Source organism: Arachis stenosperma, chromosome 3 (assembly GCF_014773155.1).
Source record: "Arachis stenosperma cultivar V10309 chromosome 3, arast.V10309.gnm1.PFL2, whole genome shotgun sequence".
Classification (NCBI taxonomy): Eukaryota; Viridiplantae; Streptophyta; class Magnoliopsida; order Fabales; family Fabaceae; genus Arachis; species Arachis stenosperma.
Genome location: NC_080379.1, coordinates 32,188,867 through 32,210,725, shown reverse-complemented (window position 1 = coordinate 32,210,725; position 21,859 = coordinate 32,188,867). Strand labels below are relative to the sequence as shown.

Below are 21,859 nucleotides of genomic sequence, written 5' to 3'. Positions count from 1 at the left end.
AACAGTTTCGCCACTATTATATTGCCATGCCTTCTTATTTGTTCTCCTAAACATATTAGGTAGTAATTGTAGTCGTCAAATTAGTAGTATGCGATTAGCATATAAAGAATCGTTGAATGAATTGTGAAAAATCCTTTTAATTTGAAATATTTTCCTTTTCCAACGGTAGTTTCGGCTTCCAATTTTCTATTCATTTTACTCTATCCTAGTTACTTGTTTTTACTTCAATCCTAATTGAAGATCAATTTATGTTACGTGATTGAAATCCATGACCATAACAGAAATATATAATGATAATAATCTACAAGTTTAATTTCCATGTCACATGATACATACACATTAAGCATACAGGGGTATCAAGAACCAGGCACAAACTTGGTGGCATAGACCCAAGCATTGTTAGCCACAGGGTTATCAAGGTGATCCAAAAGGTTCTCAAGTGGTCCTTTCCCAGTGACAATGGCTTGCACAAAGAAACCAAACATGGAGAACATAGCCAACCTTCCATTCTTGATCTCCTTCACCTTGAGCTCAGCGAAAGTGACAGGGTCGTCGGCAAGTCCAAGAGGGTCAAAGTACTGTCCCCCAGGATAGAGGTCGTTGCCCTGGCCCACGCCGGGGAGGCCGTTGATGCGGAAGCCCTCGACGAGGCCCATGAGGACAACTTGGAATCCAAGAACTGCCAGGATGCTCTGTGCATGGACTAGATTTGGGTTGCCTAAGTAGTCGAGGCCGCCTTCGGAGAAAATTTGTGCTCCTGCTTTGAACCAAACTGGCTCCTTGAAGTCCACTCTGACCCACTTTTCTAGCACTTCTGGGGTGATGCACCCTAGTGCTCCCAGCATAGCCCAACGTCCATGGATAACCTCAAGAGCCCTGTTCCTGGCAAATGCTTCAGGATCAGCAGACAAACCAGCAGTGTCCCAACCATAGTCTCCTGGGAACTCTCCAGTCAAGTACGAAGGTGTCTGAGCTGAAAAGGGTCCCAAGTATTTCACTCTGTCTGGTCCATACCACAATTCATTTCCCATGGTGTATTTCCCAGTTCCCATAGAGACAACATCTCTAAGAGGGTTAGCGTTGGATCCCCTAGTTTGACCAAGGAAAGGGGTTGATTTAAGGACAGTGCCAGAGCTAGCTGTGGCTGCCATTAATGTTGCTGCCATGACTTCCAAGCTTCTAGGTACTTCAGTTCAAAAATTGAAAGCTTATTAATTTGCTTAAATAGGAGACATTAAATTGATAACCGAAGCTTGTAGAAAGGAGGTCTCGGTGAGTGTGACATCATTTGTAGGAAATAAAATCGTAGGGAATGTGTGATTATGAACACAAGAAGGGTTGCAAGTTTTTGTGGTGGGGATGGGTGTTGCTTGGAGCAACCAATAAGAAGGCTTCAAAAGATTTTTAGTATCTTCCACACATATCTTTCTATCCACATTTTATCTCTTGCCTTAACACAAGCGCTTTTTAATTTTGGTGTTAGGCTTTCAAAGATTTTTTTTTTTTTTTCTATTTAAAGATTAGATTGCAGCTGAGGCCTAATTCAACTCGTTAAATTATATGCTTTTTAATATATTGTATCTGGGTTCAAAAGACTTTAAGTTTGTATTCTAAACAAAATTAAGTTTAAAATTTGTTTATCATCTTTATCATGTCACAAATCAAACTCTAAATTTTATATTTCACACAAAACTGAACTTCCAATTTACAAATTTTAATTTAAAAAAAAAAAGTATCTCTAAATCTATAATAAACACACCATGACTCTAATTATGCATAACGCATGTTAGGTCTCTATTACTAAAAAAATTAGCCTAACACAAGTATACTATTTTTTATTTTTGTTTTCATTATGCATCCGTTATCTCACCATTTTTTTTTTGGGAATTAGAATTAAAAGATATTTAAAAAAGAAGTTGAAAGAAAGGTGAGAAGAAGGTTAATTGATTGGGAAAGATGGAAGGAAAAATGCCAGAGTTACATTAAAGATTAAGAAATATTGTAATACACTCCAAAAAAACAGTTTAAAGGACAAAAATATCATGTTATCTGTGAGGTTCTTTTAATGTTAAGTGAACGTGTATATTGTATAATTACTAAATTTATCACATACTCATTCACTTAATATTATCAGAGCTACTAATAATATGATACTTTTGTTTGTGACTTTATTTAAGTAGTTTTAAAATTACGAGAAAAAGTTATTTTTATCTTTTATCTTTAACAGTCTTTAAAGATAGATTTTTATGTTAGTGCCTTTTGTTATACGTAAAAATTTCAAAGTGTATTTGTTATAGATGAAAAAAGAAGTTTCTCTAAACAGTTTAATTTGTTAGATTGGCTCAAATTTAAATGTTGAATTAAAATATGTGTTTTATAAGATCACTTTTTTGAAGTAAATAATTTTGCATTTTCAACAGTTTGCACACAAAAAAAAGACATACTTTTGAAGTGTGCTATATTATTTTTGAAGTAGCTAGACTACTTTTGAGATAGTTTATTTACTCATACTTAATTTTTGAGGCAATATATTTTAATATTTATTTGAAAAAAAATTTCTTAATTCATTTCATACTTTGAGCAAATTTTAAACCGTACATTAATAAAATTCTTAAATCAAACACTATAAAAAAAATATTAGAATAGCGACCGAAAAAATTGGTTGCTAATAGCGACTGAAATAGAATTTCCAGAACCAAATCAATACTGGTCGCTAAATTAAATTTAGCGACCGATAAATTCAGTCGCTAATAGCAACTGAATTAGCGACCAATAAATTTTAAATACAACCAAAATAAAATTGGTCGCTATTTTTTTATTTAGCGACAGATTTAATTTTTTGATTTAACGACAGATTTAGCAACCAAAACAAAAAATAATGTCTTTGAAACTGTTGGTCACAAAGAGGTTGCTATTTTTTATTTTAGTGATCAGTTTTGCAACTGATAATGAAATAGGGTGAACAATTGTTTGGTCAATAATTCAGTTGCTAAATTACTGGTCGATAAATCAGTTGCTAATTGTTAATTTAGCGACTGATTTTAGTGACTAACATTATCAGTCACTACTAACACCGAATTAGCAATTGACTAGTTTTATACAACTAGAATATAAATGGCAAGGTTTTAAAAACCAATTCGAACAGGCCAATCGAATCAATCGAACTGCAAACCAAAAGAAAAAGCGAATCGATCAGATGTGAAAACCAAAAAATTCAAAACCGCTCTTGAATAGTCAAACTGGCCAGAAACCGATCCGATCAAACCGAACTGTGACTCGGCCGATTTTTTTAATTAAGCTTAGACGACGCCGTTTTGTAGTAAATTAGGGCACGGGAGTCGGGAGGTAACCCTTGCTGAGTGTTGTAAAAACCGGACCGGACCGGTCGATTCAACTGAAAAATCGGTAAACCGGTAGTTTGGCCGATTCGGTTAAAATTTTAGACCAAAAAAGGATTTAAACCGCTTAAAGCCGGGCGATTCATTACAAACCGGACGAAACCGGTCAATTCAATGCAATTCGTGAACCAACCGGTCCTATAGTGCTCCCAACAAATGCAGGTCTTGCCCAGCAGCATTTGAATATTGATCCAATATTCAAAAATGCATTCAAGGAGTGTCAAACCCATGCCTCCTTACTAGGCACCAACAAGGGGCACCACCAAGTTGGTGTATTCGTTTGTAAATCTATGTGCTAATTATTTTATATATTATATACATACACAGCTGAATTATTTTATATTTATTTAATTTAATTTTAGTTTTATACTCAATTTTTTTAATTCTTTAAAATTTATAGAATTATTAAAATAAGTATTAAATATTTTAATATTTACATTTACATATTAAAATGTTAGTAAAGATATTTATTTTAAATTTTTTAGAATATTGAGTTAGTAGATCTCCGAAGATTTCGACTTAAGATTAATTAGTAGAGACATATAAGTATCACCACTAAATTTCACATGATAAATTAATGGGGGGACATAATGTGTTCATCATTTATTATCTTAAAGGACAAAATTTGTACTTTATTTTTGTCAAGGGCTAATTAATCTAAAATAAAAAATTTTAAGGACTTAATTGTCACTTTATTCAAATTTTTACTATTTTATATTTTTTATTTACGTATGACCGGTTCTATCGGTTCAACCAATAACTCACCAGTTAAATTAATGACTCAGTGACCCAATAACCTGACCGGTTCGATCACCGGTTTGATTTTGACAACTATGCTTTACCAGCCCCAACCCCAGCCCTAAGGCCCCTGCCCCTAACCAAAACGCGCTCCTGCCTCTCTCACACTCAGCCAGTCCGAGCTCCTGTCATCGATATCCTGCTCCTCCGTCACTTCCGTCCAACCACCGCCGCCGACGCAATTGCGAACTTCGAAGCCACCGTTGCAGCGTCGCATCTTCCTTCCCCTCCGTTGCGCAGCAACCGTCGCGACTTTCTTCCCCTCCATCGCGCAGCCACCGTCGCAACGTCGAAGCCTCCGTCGCGCAGTCGCCCCACCGGCACCAACTCTGTTCCACCTTCAACCATCGATCGTGCTCCACTGCTCCCTGTCCCCCTCTTGTGTCAGCTTTGTCCTGTTCTGCGCTCCCTCAGTCCCTGGTATTCAAAAATATTTTTTTGTAACTATAATTGAATAATTTTTCATTAATTTTGTGAACTGTGAACTATTAATTTTTTTTGTTGTTAATTGTGAACTGTGAACTATTATTTTTTTTGTTGTTAGTTAATCTGTGAACTGTGATTTTTCTTTTAGGATTTGGATAATTTTGAATAATTATTGTTAGTTAATCTGTGAACCTTGCCGTTTTTACTGAGTTGAATAATTGTTGAATAATCTATGAACCTTGCTCCCTATCCCTCATACTCTGCTCATTGCTCACTGGTTAGAGTCTCATACCAAAAGTAATGGTTGTTTCCTTGCTTTTTCTATTGTTCATTTGATGTTCAGATCCAGAGACGTCCCCTCCCTCCTTTGCTTGGTTAGATCAGTATGATTTAGTTTATTCATTGAAGATCTTGCTTAGTTTTTTTTGGTGCGTAATCAATTAGTTGGGCATTTGGTTAAATTGGGGATAATTGTGCAGAACCATATATTAAAAGGATGACTGGATGGAGGTTGCAGTTCTTATTTTAGCTAGCTGTTGTTTTAATTAGTAGGTTTCAGTTCCAGTTCTTGTTTCGATTAGATTAACTTGTTTTTGTTAACTTGTTTTGTTATGTTGTTCATCTTATTAACTTGTTAATTTGATAAAATTGTGATTGTTAGGATGTTGCGCAGTTTTTGACATTTTTATAATTTGTTAATTTGATAAATTGTGATTGTGGATTGTTGTTCTTAATCTTGATCTTATTATTGTTGTTTGTCATTGGTTGTTGTTAACTAAATTTTGTTATTGGCTAGATGATAGTATCAATCAATTTAATTCATTATTCTTGGCTAATTCATTGTTCTTGACTTCTTGTCATTGGATTGCTGTTTGATCTTAGATTATGTATTTGGGAATTTTGATGATTGATGGCAAATTTTGATGTTGGTATTTTATACTTGGTTGTTTTTTTTTTTTTTGTTATTTGATTTTTGAGTTTATATTTGAATGATATTATGACATTGTGGTTGATCTAATACTTTTAATTTGAAGGGGTAAGTATTGTTTTGGTCTCTAACGTTGATGGTCAGAATCGAAACCGTCCCCAACATAATTTTTGATTTAGAATCATCCTTAACGTTTTTTGGTTGGTTGCTAGTTTTTAAATTAGCGACCGATTTTATAAACTAATCAGTCGCAAAAGCGGTCGCAAGTTAAAAAAAAGATATTATCTAAATTACCCTAACTCACCCACACCATTCTCATCTTCTCCAATCAGATACCATTGTCGTCTCCGAGCACCGTTGTCATCTTCTTTAATTCCATCTTTGATATAGATCAAACAACCACGGCGGTGCCAATTCGGAACAAGATGATCATTGCTTGGAGATATTCTCACTACCGATGATCACTCTGAGCTTGGCATTCCTCCCTCTGCATCATTTCTTTCAGCTCGACGTGCCTTCCAACATAGCCGGTAAATTTTTTCATGAACTCTTACGGTTTGCGATGTTTTTTGAATTTTAGTTAATCTATTTTTTTGGTAATTTTTATTTAGGGTTTGCAATGTTCCCTAAGTTTAATTTGAGTTACAGTTTTGTCCTAATTTTAATTTGAGTTACAGTTACAGTTTCTTCTTAACTAATTTCAGAGTTCAGCCTTAATAACTGCTTTGTCCCTTTCAGCCTTAATAACTAGTTTCAGAGTTCAGCCATTGATCATTTTACGAGTTTTAATAAGTTTGATCAATTTGATTAATTTTTAATTATATATTTGCTCATAGGTTTTCTTGTGCCTTATTTTGGTGGAATGATCTAATTGTCGTTTCTGTGGTGCTTGAAGGAACTATTAAGTGAATTTTTCATCTTGATCTGCATTGTCTTTGAATTAGGCTGAAGAGATGAGAACTCAGCAAGACAAGTTTGTTAGGTTAGTTTGATGAAAACGTGTATTTTTTATGTTATGATGAGGATGATTCTGTATATGCTGATTTTAGAAGTATTATAGTTGCTATTGTAAGCACTCTTTACACTCATACTGTCTTAGTCACTGTTTCAGTCACCACTCACCATTCCTCATAAAAGTAATGTAAATTTTCCGGTTTTCTTTTCAATTCCGAAATTTTAGTGTAGTATCAGAATTTCTCTATGACATTTAAAATTTGAAAAAGATGTTCTTGTTGCATTTCGAATGTCTCTTTCTTGTTTGGTTGCTGAGTAAAGTGCAGTTTCTTAGATCATTTTTCATTTGCAGATTTTCCCCTCATGTGTTCCTTCTTCTCTGCGGAATTCTAGGATCTGCACTATTTCAATGAGTAAGGCTTCAAGTTACATACCAACTGCTCCAATTTTTCTTCTTGAAGGACCTTGGAAGGAGGTTAGTTGTCATATTCATCATTCATCACAATTGTTGTCATTAGCATTCATTGCCTTAGGTTGAGTTTGGTTAGTATAGCGATAGTAAAAACTAGTCTTTGTTTTTAGTTTCTCTATCTGAGTGCCAATTTGAATAAGAGAACTTATAAAGTGGTAGTCAATTTGAATAAGTTTCTCCAAAACATAGAAATACAAGACTGAATTAAACTGCTGTGTACTTTTATAAGAATTGGGGGGTCACAAAAGATCACATTTTGTTGGAGGATCTGAAGACAACACACTTGTCATTAGGCCAGCTCCTGCTACAGTTGTTCCATGCCTAATTCATCTCAATTTACCTGCTCCTGTTGATGATGCACCTTTTTGAATCTCACAAACTTTTTTATATTGCATTATTTTGGTTAGGAAATAATTGCTTTGAGAATTATATTACTCCCTTTATCATTGATTCAAATTGTGTTGAGAATGTTTCTCTTTTCATGTTAGCAGTGGAAATGTTGAAAACATTGCTCTACTACTAATTCAATTACATGGTTAGTTCATAACTATTTACTCAAATATTGGCATATGTAATAATTTCTTAACCCACCGTCCAGATTTTCAGTTCATGTGTTTTCTATCGGTGACTAGTCTTTGGGAAGTGTGATTATGTAACAAGGATTTCAAGTTTCTCTTTCTAAATCAAACTCTGACCAAAACTTGCTTTTTAGTTAGTGTTGTTTTTGGAAAAGATCAGAACCAACAACCACCTTTAAATAGAGCTATGAAGGTGCTAATCAGAATTTGATTAATCATGTTAAGGGTGGGACTATAAAGAGGCCTAAGGGACCAAATCTCCTAAGTACCAAATCACTTTCAATTGAAAGTTGAAACTGTTGCATGCATGTGATTGTACTTTGAGTGCATTTGATTCTCTGTTTTTTGCAACTCTTATTTATTTAAAATTTTATATGTATACGTATGCTTAGATGCTTATTAGTTATTACAATAATGAATACTTATCTACTAATACTATAGCTGACTTTATTATTATATTTTTCTAAATACAAATGCCTGGCCTCAATTAGTATTAGTATATAAATATGTTTTTTGCTCCAGGGATCAGATAAGAAGAAAGAGAGGCTACTTTCTAGTTTATTCAAAACTCACCCTGCCTTATGCAATTCATTCATGCTATATCTTCATAAGTAAACCTAAACAATTTTATATTGATTGGTTTAAGTAATTTTTCAGTTTTGAATTTGGTAAATAATAAGAAACTTGGCACTAGAAGTGAGAGCTTTATTTCTATAGCTGGTCAACACAGTTTTTTCTTCTTTCTTATATATATATCATAGTTATCAGAACCGAACCGGCAATCAAGAGTCACTGGTTCAACCGGTGGGACACTGATTCACTCGGTTGACCCGATCATAATTTAAAAAAAATATAAAATTATATAAATGAAATTAAAATTACATATTAAAACTTAAAATGCAAGTCTTTACAAACATAATAATAAGAGTATATATCCATTTTGGTCCTCAAAGAATTTCAGACTGGACGCTTTAGTCCCCAACTAAAATTAATTACTCGATTGGTCCCTAACAATTAACTCTGTCAGTCACTTAGGTCCTTTACTCCGTTAATTCTAACGGAGGACAAAATAGTCCCTAACAACTCTAATAGGGGACAAAATGGTCCCTGATCTTCTCTGTTTGGAAACGACACTGTTCTTTTCAAATTTTCATCATATCTCGCATAACACTAACAGTCTAACACTGTAACTTCAAACTACACAATGCACACTCTATAAATTTAATGTTCACAAGAAAAAAATTCTCAACTTGTTCTCAACCAATTTATACTCAGGAAACTAATGCCTATGTCTCTCAACTAATTGTCGTCTTTGATGGATCCCATGAATCTAGACAGCAAGTCTGATTTGTTAAGACTAGTCGTTGTTGTTGCCATCTGCCTCCTCCTCTACCCTAACATCTCCATGACCACATTGTCCACCACTCCGATCGTTTTCTTCAACTTCTTCTCCGAACCAATGTTCAGTAATCGTTTCAGTTTCCATATAAGCGGCAACGACGACATTGCTCGTTGTAATAGCTTGGATGCGAGGTCGAAGCTGTCTACCAACTTGGACTCCGGAAAAGAAGGAATGAAGCACTCAGTATCTATTTCAAATGAGAATTTGCATATGATATCGAAGGAGAATCTTCTCATGATGTCCTGATGTCCAACAATCTATATTGCTTGTCGGAGAGTAGAGAAAGGCGTGCCCTTGGAATAGTTGTAGAACTTGGTCTTGAGGATGCCGTGGACATTGTCAGAGTTGGAGGTGGTGTTATCAAAGACGTAGAAGTAGATGTTTTTGGTGGGTGAAGTACAGAGGAGGTGAATGTACCAGTCACAAGGATTTAGAAAGTGTGTGATCCATGACATGTTGAGGTTGGTGCGATACGTGTGACAATTACACCATGGCTTAATCTTGGAGCTAAAGAGGAGGAAGGAAAAGATGGAAAAGAAGACTGTGAAGGTGAAGAAGGAAAGTATGAATGTTAGGGTTATGCGAGATATGATAAAAATCGGGGAAGAATAGTGTCGTTTTCGAATAAAGGGGTCAGGGATCATTTTGTCCCTTGTTAGAATTGTCAGGGATCATTTTGTCCCATGTTAGAGTTTTTAGGGATCATTTTGTCTTCCGTTAGAGTTAACGGAGCCAAGGACCTAAGTGACTGACGGAATTAATTGTTAGGAACCAATCGAGTAATTAATTTTAGTTAAGGACTAAAATGTCTGGTTTGAAATTTTTTGAGGACCAAAATAAGTATATACTCTAATAATAATAATCAAATATTAATTTTTAGACATAACTAATGATGCAAAAAGAGATAATAAACTAGTTTCTAGTACAAAATACTTTCTCTATTTAAATAAACAAGAGCAAGTAAAATATAACACAATCAATAAATCAAGTCCAAGTGATCTTAAAATCGACATCTATATCTTCATAGGATTTATCAAGCTACAAATTTGTCTTATGAAAATATAGATGTCGATTTTAAGATCACTTGGACTTGATTTATCGATTGTGTTATCTTTTGCTTGCTCTTGTTTATTTAAATGGAGAAAATATTTTGTACTAGAAACTAGTTTATTATCTCTTTTTGCATCATTAGTTATGTCTAAAAATTAATATTTGATTATTATGTTTGTAAAGACTTGCATTTTAAGTTTTAATTCGTAATTTTAATTTCATTTATATAATTTTATATTTTTTAAATTATGACCGGATCAACCAGGTGAATCAGTGACCCACCGGTTGAACCAGTATGACCGGGTTGATTGTCGGTTCGGTTCTGATAACTATGCTCACAACCTTGATCCGAACGGAATATGTTTGATTAATTGCTCCATTTTGAGACGGCAGCTTCATCCTTCCTTCATTCTGTTCGACAGGAATGGCTACAACCTTAAACATGGCGATGCCCGTGTCCATGTGGAGCCCTACACAGACGAAGACAACCATAACTGTTGCCCAACCCCGCGAGTTCCAAAGCCAAAAGTTGAATACATTGCTGAAAGCAATAACATCTTCGACAACTTTGAGACAACTAAAGCAAGTGCACGCTCAAATCCTGCGCTCCAACCTGGAACGCTCTCACTCCCTCCTCATCCGCCTGCTCCTCTCCTCCGCCGCCTTCTCCTCCGAGTACGCCGTCTCCCTCTTCTCCCAAATCCCAAACCCTCCCACCCATTTTTCCAACCAACTCCTCCGCGACTTCTCTCGCGGCCCCACACCCTACAACGCTCTCTTGCTCTATTACACCCTCAGGACATGTGTCCCCCTTGCTCTTGACAACTTCAGCTTCCCTCCTTTGCTTAAGGCAGTTTCCAGAGCCTCTGCTTTGAACCAAGGTTTGGAGATTCATGGCTTTGCTTCCAAGTTGGGTTTCGATGCTGACCCTTTCATTCAAACGGGTTTGATTGGTATGTATGCGGCTTGTGACCGCATTGTGGATGCACGCTTGCTGTTTGACAAAATGTCTCATCGGGATGTTGTTGCTTGGAATATTATGTTTGATGGGTATGGATGTATGCCGCAAATAGTTTTTGGGTGAATTTTTTGCTTGCTGCTACTTTGCTCAATAAAATTCCAACCTTTTCACTCTGGTGTTATGATACAGGTACTGCCAAAATGGTGGTTATGATCGTGTTTTGGAGCTATATGAGGTGATGAAGAGTTCTGGTGTGGAACCAGATGGTGTGATTTTCTGTACTGTGCTTTCTGCTTGTGGTCATGCTGGGAATTTGAGCTATGGCAAAGCAATCCATGAGCTCATTCGGAAAAGAGATCTGGTTCTTGACTCTCACTTACAGAGGGCCTTAATTAACATGTATGCAAACTGTGGTGCAATGGATTTGGCTCGGAAGCTGTATGATGAATTCTCCACAAAACACTTGGTTGTTTCTACTGCAATGCTTTCAGGGTATGCAAAGCTTGGAATGGTTAAAGAGGCTCGTATGATATTTGACGAGATGATTGAAAAGGACTTGGTGTGTTGGAGTGCAATGATATCTGGTTATGCTGAGAGTGATCAGCCTCACGAGGCTCTTAAATTGTTTGATGAAATGCAGCTGCACAGAATAGTTCCTGATCAGATAACAATGCTGAGTGTCATTTCCGCTTGTGCTCATGTTGGTGCGCTTGAAAAAGCAAAATGGGTTCATACATATGTAGATAAAAATGGATTTGGAAGAGCTCTGTCTGTCAACAATGCTCTAATTGATATGTATGCCAAGTGTGGGAGCTTGGACAGAGCAAGAGAGGTATTTGAGAACATGCCAAGAAAAAATGTGATATCTTGGTCCAGTATGATCAATGCTTTTGCCATGCATGGGGATGCTCATAGTGCCATAAACCTCTTCCATAGGATGAAAGTAGAACATGTTACGCCCAACGGTGTTACATTTATTGGTGTACTTTACGCATGCAGTCATGCGGGTTTGGTTGAAGAGGGCCAGAACTTCTTTTCATCCATGATTGATGAGCATGGCATCTCTCCCAAGCTTGAGCACTATGGTTGCATGATTGACCTGTATTGTAGAGCCAACCTCTTGAGGAAAGCTATTGAGGTTATTGAGACAATGCCGTTCGCTCCAAATGTTATCATTTGGGGATCCCTTATGTCTGCTTGTCAAGTGCACGGTGAGGTTGAATTAGGTGAATTTGCAGCCAAACGACTTCTTGAGATAGAACCTGATCATGATGGAGCCCTTGTAGTTTTGTCAAACATTTATGCCAAAGAAAGAAGATGGGATGATGTTGGATTGATAAGGAAATTGATGAGTCATAGAGGCATCTCCAAGGAGAGGGCATGCAGTAGGATTGAAATGAATAATGAGGTGCACGAGTTCATGATGGCCGATAAATATCATGAAAAATCAGATCAAATATATGAGAAATTAGGTGAGGTAGTGAGTGAATTGAAGCTAATTGGCTACACACCAAGTACCTCAGGCATTTTGGTTGATATAGAAGAGGAAGAGAAGAAAGAACTAGTTCTCTGGCATAGTGAGAAATTAGCATTATGTTATGGGCTAATAAGTGGGAGGAAAGAGTCATCATGTATTCGCATAGTTAAAAATCTCAGAATATGTGAGGATTGCCATACCTTCATGAAGTTGGTTTCGAAAGTGTATCAAATAGAGATTGTTGTGAGAGATAGAACTAGGTTTCACCATTGCAAAGGTGGTGTCTGTTCTTGTAGAGACTATTGGTGACTTTTATATCATTTTTTTCTATTTGTAAATTAAACTATAGTATCACATATTTTCATCTTCATTGATAGACCTATCTTGCAAATGCAACAGCATTCATGTAGATTGACTCGTCAAAAGTCTATGGTTGTTTGAGTCAAAACCACCACACACTGACTTTGATATATTCCGGTGCGTGTGATATTATTTTTTCAAGAAAGTATTGTTGAAATAATATTTTATTCTTTATAAATATGAGGGTCATTTAAATATTGGTCATTTGGAGGCAAACTTAGGCCTTAGCTAACCTTCCATTCGTTCGAAGTTAAGCAAAACCGAAAAGAAAAAGAAAGTTGAGACTTTGAATGTTGTGTGAGAGAGAAAATTGGGGAGGGGACTTGGAAGGCTTAGGTTTTTTTTTTTAAAATAAATACAGAACGATGATAGAACTTATTTGTCTATCTGAGTCCTCGGACACGTCATGGATCATGTGGGTGTCAAAATGTGTCATTTCATCATGGATCATGTGGGTGTCTAAAAGTGTCATTTCATCATTTTTCGTTAAGTACAAACAGAAAAATATGTCGGGACTAATTTATTTGTCAAAAAAAATTTAAAGATATTTTTTGTGTATTAATTTCTTTTAAAATCTAAAGTGTTCGTTTTTAATTTTCAGGGACTAATTTAAATAATTACTCTAAAAGTTTTCATGCATTGCACATATATGTACTAAAAAAATTTTGAAGATGAAAAAATAAAACGCCATCTTTATAATTCTTCATATACCATAAGTCAAGTCGATTAATATAATTTTCAACATATGTCTTGTACTTATATATACCTTTTATAATTTTATCATGAAATTTTCTTAATTTTTTCTTGGCAATATTCTTTTATTTATGTATTTTTTAGAGTTAAAGTATGATTTTGATTACCCCACCTTCTCGTCACTTTTGCTGAATCATGCAAGTTTGGGAGAAAGCTTTACCGTCAATTTCTCCGAATAAAAGTGACGTCAACTTGAAGAAGAGAAAGATACGAATATTTTAATCGGATTAAATTTTTTGTCGATGTTACGAATCTCAAGAAATCGAACGCGAAAAGGGGTTGGCCATGGAATTCACGTCCTTTCTCTCTCTCGGTTCTCTTTCTTTTCTTTTACTCCAAAATAAACTCATGCATGGCTAAATGATGATTAGTGGGTTAATAGTGGTTAGGTGGCAAGAATGGGCGTTGGATGTCAAGCTTTAGGGCTGCTCAGTCAACAGTTTAAATTATAAATATCTTAAACAGATAATTATCAAGGTAAATGTATTAAAACACAAGTAATAATACATATGAATATATATATATATATATATATATATATATATATATATATATAAAAGTTACTAATATAAATGATATTAGTAATATAAGAATTAAAATAAATTAAAATATATGATGAAGCATTAGCAATTCTAAATTCATCAAGAAATACCGATATTTACTTATATCAGTGGATATTGAACTCGATAATAATAATAATAATAATAATAATAATAATAATAATAATAATAATAATAATAATAATAATAATAATATCCTAACCAAATTGGATGTGTAGGGAACTATTTTTTAAATAATTAAATCAAAATATCCTAACCAAGTTGAGTTGGTTCAGTGGTTAGCTCACTAGTCCGGTTAAGTAAGTGTCAGGGATTCGAATCCCGCCTTGTGCATGCAGCAACCTATTAGCTAGCGACAAACCCTTGCGACAGATTAATCCTTGACCTGCCGGATTAAGAGATACCGTAAAAAAAAAAAAAAAACCAAAATATACTAACATATCAACTAAAACTAAATAAATCAAAATATCCTAACATGTCAACTAATTAACTAATTAAAATAAAAGATAGACAAACCAATCTTAAAATCTAATGCCTTGGTTACGTGCCACATCGCGTTTAGCCAGTTTAACGTTTCCTGAGCGCACGACATATATGGTTTCCCAACTTTCCAAAACGAACAAAACCCTTCAAATAAACAAACATTTCGGTTGCTTCCTATATATATATTTGAGCTGAATATATCTCTGGTATTGAGACACAAACACTAGTACTCACATATTCCAAGTGCTCAGTTCTCGTTTTTAGCATATATGTCATATTCCGGATGCACCCAAAATATGTAATATTAAGCATGTGTCATATTTTAGTTAGGCAATTACTGCAAATATAGTATCTGAGATATGTCAAGTAATATATAACATAAATATTTGACTATTTATACATTTTAATCAATATTGTATTTAATTAATTTAAATAAAAAAATCTTTTGAATATATTCAGTTCAATAATTAGAATTGAACCTTTAAACTTTAGAAATTTTTAGTTGGGTTAATAATCAAAATCGTCTTTGGAAGATCATCCGATTTTCATTTTGGTCCTCAAAAGATAAAATCAATCAAATAATCCCCGAAAGATAACTGCGTTGGTCAAGTTCATTCTTTCGTCATTTGAGAGGCTCATGTGGCTAATGTTTGCTGACTTGGAATATTAACCGATAGCGTAGCAATCCCAAAAACGACGTAACTTTGTTGTTTTTCACCAAGTCGTGATACGACGTCGTTTGATCTCCAGAATGAATATTCAAGCATTTCTCCCTATCACCAATCCTCGATTTCTTTTCTTGAAAGCGCGATCCAGAACTTCTTCGAGCACTATCCCTCCTTCACCATTCCCCGCTTCCACTCCTTCACCATTCCACGGCTTTTGCATCGCCTCCTTCGTCCCGGTCGCTTCAACTACGTCGGTGTTATTCTGCTTCTCCTCCTCCTCGGCCTCATGCTCGTTATTGGTGTTGCTGATGTGGTTATGAAGTGGAGGAGTGTGGTTTTTGTTTTGGTTTTAGTTGTGGGCTTTGTGGCTATTGCTGTAGTGGTTGGAAGGGAAAATAGCGTAGCGGTTGTTCCTTGGTTGTCGCGATCCGACATGTGGTAGGCGGTTATCAGACCTATTTCAGAAACGGTTAAGTGAAGCTGTGAAGAGGTTGAGAGTTCAATGGTATTGTAGCCATTCACACACGTTTTCTCTTCTTTGTTTCGCTAGTGAAGAAGAAGAGCAACAACAAAAGTTGGTTGAAACTCGAAACGTTGTCGTATAGAAGGTGAAAAAGTGAAAAACCCTAGCCTAGGAAAAATTGAATGAGGGACAATTATAGGAGATGATGATGAATTTAACTAAAGTGTTCGTTTTTAATTTTCAGGGACTAATTTAAATAATTACTCTAAAAGTTTTCATGCATTGCACATATATGTACTAAAAAAATTTTGAAGATGAAAAAATAAAACGCCATCTTTATAATTCTTCATATACCATAAGTCAAGTCAATTAATATAATTTTCAACATATGTCTTGTACTTATATATACCTTTTATAAATTTATCATGAAATTTTCTTAATTTTTTCTTGGCAATATTCTTTTATTTATGTATTTTTTAGAGTTAAAGTATGATTTTGGTTACCCCACCTTCTCGTCACTTTTGCCGAATCATGCAAGCTTGGGGAAAAGCTTTACCGTCAATTTCTCCGAATAAAAGTGACGTCAACTTGAAGAAGAGAAAAATACAAATACTTTAATCGGATTAAATTTTTTGTTGATGTTACGAATTTCAAGAAATCGAACGCGAAAAGGGGTTGGCCATGGAATTCACGTCCTTTCTCTCTCTCTCGGTTCTCTTTCTTTTCTTTTACTCCAAAATAAATTCATGCATGGCTAAATGATGATTAGTGGGTTAATGGTGGTTAGGTGGCAAGAATGGGCGTTAGATGTCAAGCTTTAGGGTTGCTCAGTCAGCAGTTTAAATTATAAATATCTTAAACAGATAATTATCAAGGTAAATATATTAAAACACAAGTAATAATATATATATATATATATATATATATATATATATATATATATATATATATATATAAGTTACTAATATAAATGATATTAGTAACATAAGAATTAAAATAAATTAAAATATATGATAAAGCATTAGCAATTCTAAATTTATCAAGAAATACCGATATTTACTTATATCAGTGGATATCGAACTCGATAATAATAATAATAATAATAATAATAATAATAATAATAATAATAATAATAATAATAATAATAATAATATTCTAACCAAGTTGGATGTGTAGTGAACTATTTTCTAAATAATTAAATCAAAATATCCTAACCAAGTTTGGTGGGTCAAGTGGTTAGCTCACTAGTCCGCTTAAATAAGTGTCAGGAATTCGAATCCCGCCTTGTGCATGCAGCAACCTATTAGCTAGCGACAAACCCTTGCGACGGATTAATCCTTGACCTGCCGGATTAAGAGATACCGTAAAAAAAAAAGAAAACCAAAATATACTAACGTATCAACTAAAACTAAATAAATCAAAATATCCTAACATGTCAACTAATTAACTAATTAACTAATTAAAATAAAAGATAGACAAACCGATCTTAAAATCTAATACCTCGGTTACGTGCCACATCGCGTTTAGCCTGTTTAATGTTTCCTGAGCGCATGTAATCACGACGTTTAGACATATATGGTTTCCCAACTTTCCAAAACGAACTAAACCCTTCAAATAAACAAACATTTCGGTTGCTTCCTATATATATTTGAGCTGAATATATCTCTGGTATTGAGACACAAACACTAGTACTCACATATTTCAAGTGCTCAATTCTCGTTTTTAGCATATATGTCATATTCCGGATGCACCCAAAATATGTAATATTAAGCGTGTGTCATATTTTAGTTAGGCAATTACTGCGAATATAGTATCCGAGATAGGTCAAGTAATATATAACATAAATATTTGACTATTTATACATTTTAATCAATATTGTATTTAATTAATTTAAATAAAAAAATCTTTTTAATATATTTAGTTCAATAATTAGAATTGAACCTTTAAACTTTAGAAATTTTTAGTTGGGTTAATAGTCAAAATCGTCTCTGGAAGATCACCCGATCTTCATTTTGGTCCCCAAAAGATAAAATCAATCAAAGTAATCCCCGAAAGATAACTGCGTTGGTTAAGTTCATTCTTTCGTCATTTGAGTGGCTCATGTGGCTAATGTTTGCTAACTTGGTATATTAACCGATAGCGTAGCAATCCCAAAACGACGTAGCTTTGTTGTTTTTCACCTAGTCGTGATACGACGTCGTTTGATCTCCAGAATGAATATTCAAGCATTTCTCCCCATCACCAATCCTCGATTTCTTTTTTTGAAAGCACGATCCAGAACTTCCTCGAGCACTGTCCCTCCTTCACCATTCGCCGCTTCCACTCCTTCACCATTCCACGGCTTCTACATCGCCTCCTTCGTCCCGGCTACTTCAGCTACGTCGGTGTTATTCTGTTTCTCCTCCTCCTCGGCCTCATGCTCGTTATTGGTGTTGCTGATGTGGTTATGAAGTAGAGGAGTGTGGTTTTTGTTTTGGTTTTAGTTGTGGGCTTGTGGCTATTGCTGTAGTGGTTGGAAGGGAAAATAGCGTAGCGGTTGGTCCTTGGTGGTCGCGATCCGACACGTGGTAGGCGGTTATCGGACCTATTTCAGAAACGGTTAAGTGAAGCTGTGAAGAGGTTGAGAGTTCAATGATATTGTAGCCATTCACACACGTTTTCTCTTCTTTGTTTTGCTAGTGAAGAAGAAGAGCAACAACAAAAGTTTGTTGAAACTCGAAACGTTGTCGTATAGAAGGTGAAAAAGTGAAAAACCCTAGCCTAGGAAAAATTGAATGAGGGACAATTATAGGAGATGATGATGAATTTAGGATTAGTGTTTTAACATTGGGATTGATTTGAGTTAATTTAACAAACTTATCTGCCCAGCATCAACGTGACTAAAGTTTGGAATATGTCTTAATACTTAACATTGAGATGACGGAAGGACGAACTTGACCAACGTAGTTATCTTTTAGCAATTACTTTGATTTTTTTTGGAAATCAAAAACAGAAATCAGATAATTCTTCAGAGATGATTTTGACTATTAACTCATTTTTAATTCTTCGTAATAAATGACTTTTAGAAGAGTGATAAAAAATCTTATCGCCTTTTTAAAAAATAAAAAGTAAATAAATAAAAGATGATAAATATTATGATATTTATGATATTGTGCCTAATGTACCAAAAATAAATAAATAAATAATATTTAACAAACTTTAAATATTTTATTTTTATTTTATATATTTTATTTTTTATTCATAAAAATAAGTTGGCCAATTTAGAAAGAACTCAAAAAAAGACAAATAAGTCTCTGACTTTTTAAACTTTTGACAAATACATCACTCACAAAATTTAAATACAAAAAAGTCCCTGACTTTAACTAACGGAGGACAATTTAGTCCTTCCGTCTATTTGCCTCTCATACACCAAACGGAACTGGCTGACGTGGCTGAAACAGTGTCCAGGTATCCGTTACGGTGCCACGCTGGAAGGGGAATAAAGTTCGAAGGACAAATAAGTTCTTGAGGTCATTTTGCAAATAAAGTTCGAAGGACAAATAGTTCCTTAAATTTTTTTTCATTATGCTTCTATTATGTTTCTATTATGATAACTTGTTGTATTCTGCAATTTAAATTAGAGTAAAGGACATTTTCGTCCCTGACTTTTTTTTTCACGGACATTTTTGTCCTCAAAGAATGAAAAATACATTCAAGTCCCTGACCCCTGAAAAACGTGGACATTTATGTCCTTCCGTTGAATTCAGCCGTTTGCACTGAACGGAAAAGGATGAGCTGGCAGAGGTGGCGCTGAGGTGGCCGTAACGGAGGACAGGTGGCATGGAGCATTTCATAACAGGACGTATAAGTCCCTGGGGAGCATTTTGTAACAGGACGTATAAGTCCCTGGAGACGAAAACGACGCCGTTTCGTCTCCTCCCCCATCTGCCATTTTCTTCTTCCTTCGTCCCTTTTTCCTTCCATTCTTCTTCCTCAGCCCCTGCCTCCATCACCGCCGCACAGCTGCGCCTCCGTCAACCACCATCAACGCCGGCGACCTCATCCTTCCTCTCTTTTCGCGTCTTCTTCCCTTTCTCACTCCCTTACTCCCATTAGTCTCTCTCTCTTCTCACTTTCTCTCATCTCTCTCTGCTAAGCTAACCCTCCCATTTTGTTTCAAGCATGTAGCAGGTGCTTGTCACACACCAATACTCTATAACTAGCATGAGACCCCTCAGATGTATCTTTCAATGTGACTTGCCACCCCATTGCCTTGGCAATGTCTTGAAATCCAACACATAGACATTATCATAGGTTCTTGGGTAGGTGTCAAATGCTTCACACCTAAATTATAAAAATTGCAGAATATTACAAAACACTAACAAAATCGTAAAAGTAATTTGGGGGAATTGATATAGAGGCTCTTTCAGTATATGAAATTTGTGCTACTAACAGGAACAATATTCATAACCTAGCAGTCAAATTTCTGACTAATCAATGCTGCTGCAAACCTAAGAAAGCACTCAAAAAGAATGAAATATCATGAGTATCTTTAACGAATTAATAACAATAATAAATGTTTCATAATCCAATAAAATAAAAATAAAAAATCAAATAAACAGTCATGAATTTACATATTATTTGAAATTATGTAGTGTTCACACAATTGTAGTTGTGATATTAAAACTATGTCATATTGAAGCTATGAGATTTTGTATCTAGTAAGCATCAATTAAAAAGAAAAACTAAAAATTAACCTAATTAAACAAAAAAAAGTAATAGCAGAAATAAGGATAAACATTACCAATCCCGTGGTGCTAGCAATTGACAAGCTAAACTTCTTATCAAAGTTATAATCCTTGTACAAAAAATCTACATAAGAATTGCAACGTTCACAACTTAATGCCAAATATATTATAACAAATTTAGACATGGCTTGATAAGAAGCCAACCATCAAAAGGATTTCAAACCACAGATACTTATAAAGTCTCCAAACATGTAGCATTGTAGGCTTTATGTATACTAGACTTATTATGATATTTGAGTTAAGATATCATGATGGGTTTCAATATTTAAAGTACTCAGAAAGAGTACAAGGCATTCCCATACTCAAAAAAGAGTACAAGAAACATTTGATTTTAATATAATCCCATATCACTATAAATCTTCATGCGATGTGGTCAAGCACTATAATTACAACACAAGAAATAAGATGGGATAACATATTATGAACTAGCAGATAATCATGAATATATTCAACTATATATAAAGAATAACTTCGGACAATAATCTTAAAGATGTGTGGAATGAAGTTAAGTTCAGGTTTACCTTTTGTCCTTTTGCCAATATCAGAAAATGGTGCTGGACCATTGCCCATAATGGTTCAGAATAAATGTATGTATTCCTGTACATCATCATAAACGGATTAGACAACGTTTAGATTAAGAGGAACAAAAGAGTTGGAAATGTAAAAACAGTTAAAAGAATAGCGTTATTCCAACGCACAATAACTAAAAGCCTAAAATTATACGAACTTCTTCAACCCTTGTACAAAGATAAAGGACATGAGCTACCCAACAAGAGAGAGTTCAGTATCGTTTCATAGAAATTCACATGTTTGTTAGGCCACCAGCAGTCAAATTTCTGACTAATAAATGCTGCTGCAAACCTGAGAAAGCAGTAAAAAAGAATGGAACATCATGAGCTGGGAGCTGGACCTACCAATCCCAAAAGCAACATCTTCTTTGTGGCCAATTGCAGATCAAGCGCCGCAACCAAGCCATACGCCACCATCCCAACCAAAGGAAGAGGAACACCTATCAAACACAAATCATAAAAATGTCACTCACACATTCTTTCAAACACATTGCCTGCAAATAATACCCTTCACACCACAAAATCCATAGACCAAAAAGAATCACACATAAAACAACAATATGGCAAACACACACATCAAGCCAAAACCCTAACAGAATCAAATCATAGAACAGTTCAATTGCAAGCACCATCGAATAGTTGCAACACATTCAAGAGAAGGCAAGTGGCGGGAACCTTGGTTTCCTGGTCGGGTTCTGCGGCGGAGCATTTGAGAGGCGGCGGCAACCTCATACGCTGCGTGACGTCAAAGAGGCCCAAGCTCCGGTGGTTG

At 35.1% G+C, this 21,859-nt stretch overlaps 2 protein-coding genes across 8 annotated transcripts; one reads left to right on the top strand and one right to left on the bottom strand.

Moving 5' to 3' along the window:
- Nucleotides 1-288: 288 nt before the first annotated feature.
- Nucleotides 289-1,299, bottom strand: LOC130969222 (chlorophyll a-b binding protein 13, chloroplastic). Its single transcript, XM_057894864.1, has one exon. It carries the CDS (start codon nt 1,164-1,166, stop codon nt 357-359), a length of 810 nt encoding a protein of 269 aa, XP_057750847.1. The 5' UTR covers nt 1,167-1,299; the 3' UTR covers nt 289-356.
- A 2,984-nt stretch (nt 1,300-4,283) lies between these two features.
- LOC130969625 (pentatricopeptide repeat-containing protein At4g14820) lies at nt 4,284-12,820 on the top strand. 7 transcript variants are annotated; one of them, XM_057895445.1, is made up of 6 exons: nt 4,284-4,616; nt 5,941-6,080; nt 6,495-6,532; nt 6,857-6,979; nt 10,429-11,056; nt 11,157-12,820. In XM_057895445.1, the coding sequence occupies exons 5-6, from the start codon at nt 10,431-10,433 to the stop codon at nt 12,751-12,753; spliced, it is 2,223 nt and encodes a 740-aa protein (XP_057751428.1). In that variant the 5' UTR covers nt 4,284-4,616; nt 5,941-6,080; nt 6,495-6,532; nt 6,857-6,979; nt 10,429-10,430; the 3' UTR covers nt 12,754-12,820. The 7 variants fall into 7 exon arrangements, with proteins under 7 accessions (XP_057751428.1, XP_057751427.1, XP_057751426.1 ...); XM_057895444.1 differs by having other exon boundaries at nt 6,446-6,532; XM_057895443.1 differs by having other exon boundaries at nt 5,883-6,080.
- The last annotated feature ends 9,039 nt before the right edge of the window (nt 12,821-21,859 follow it).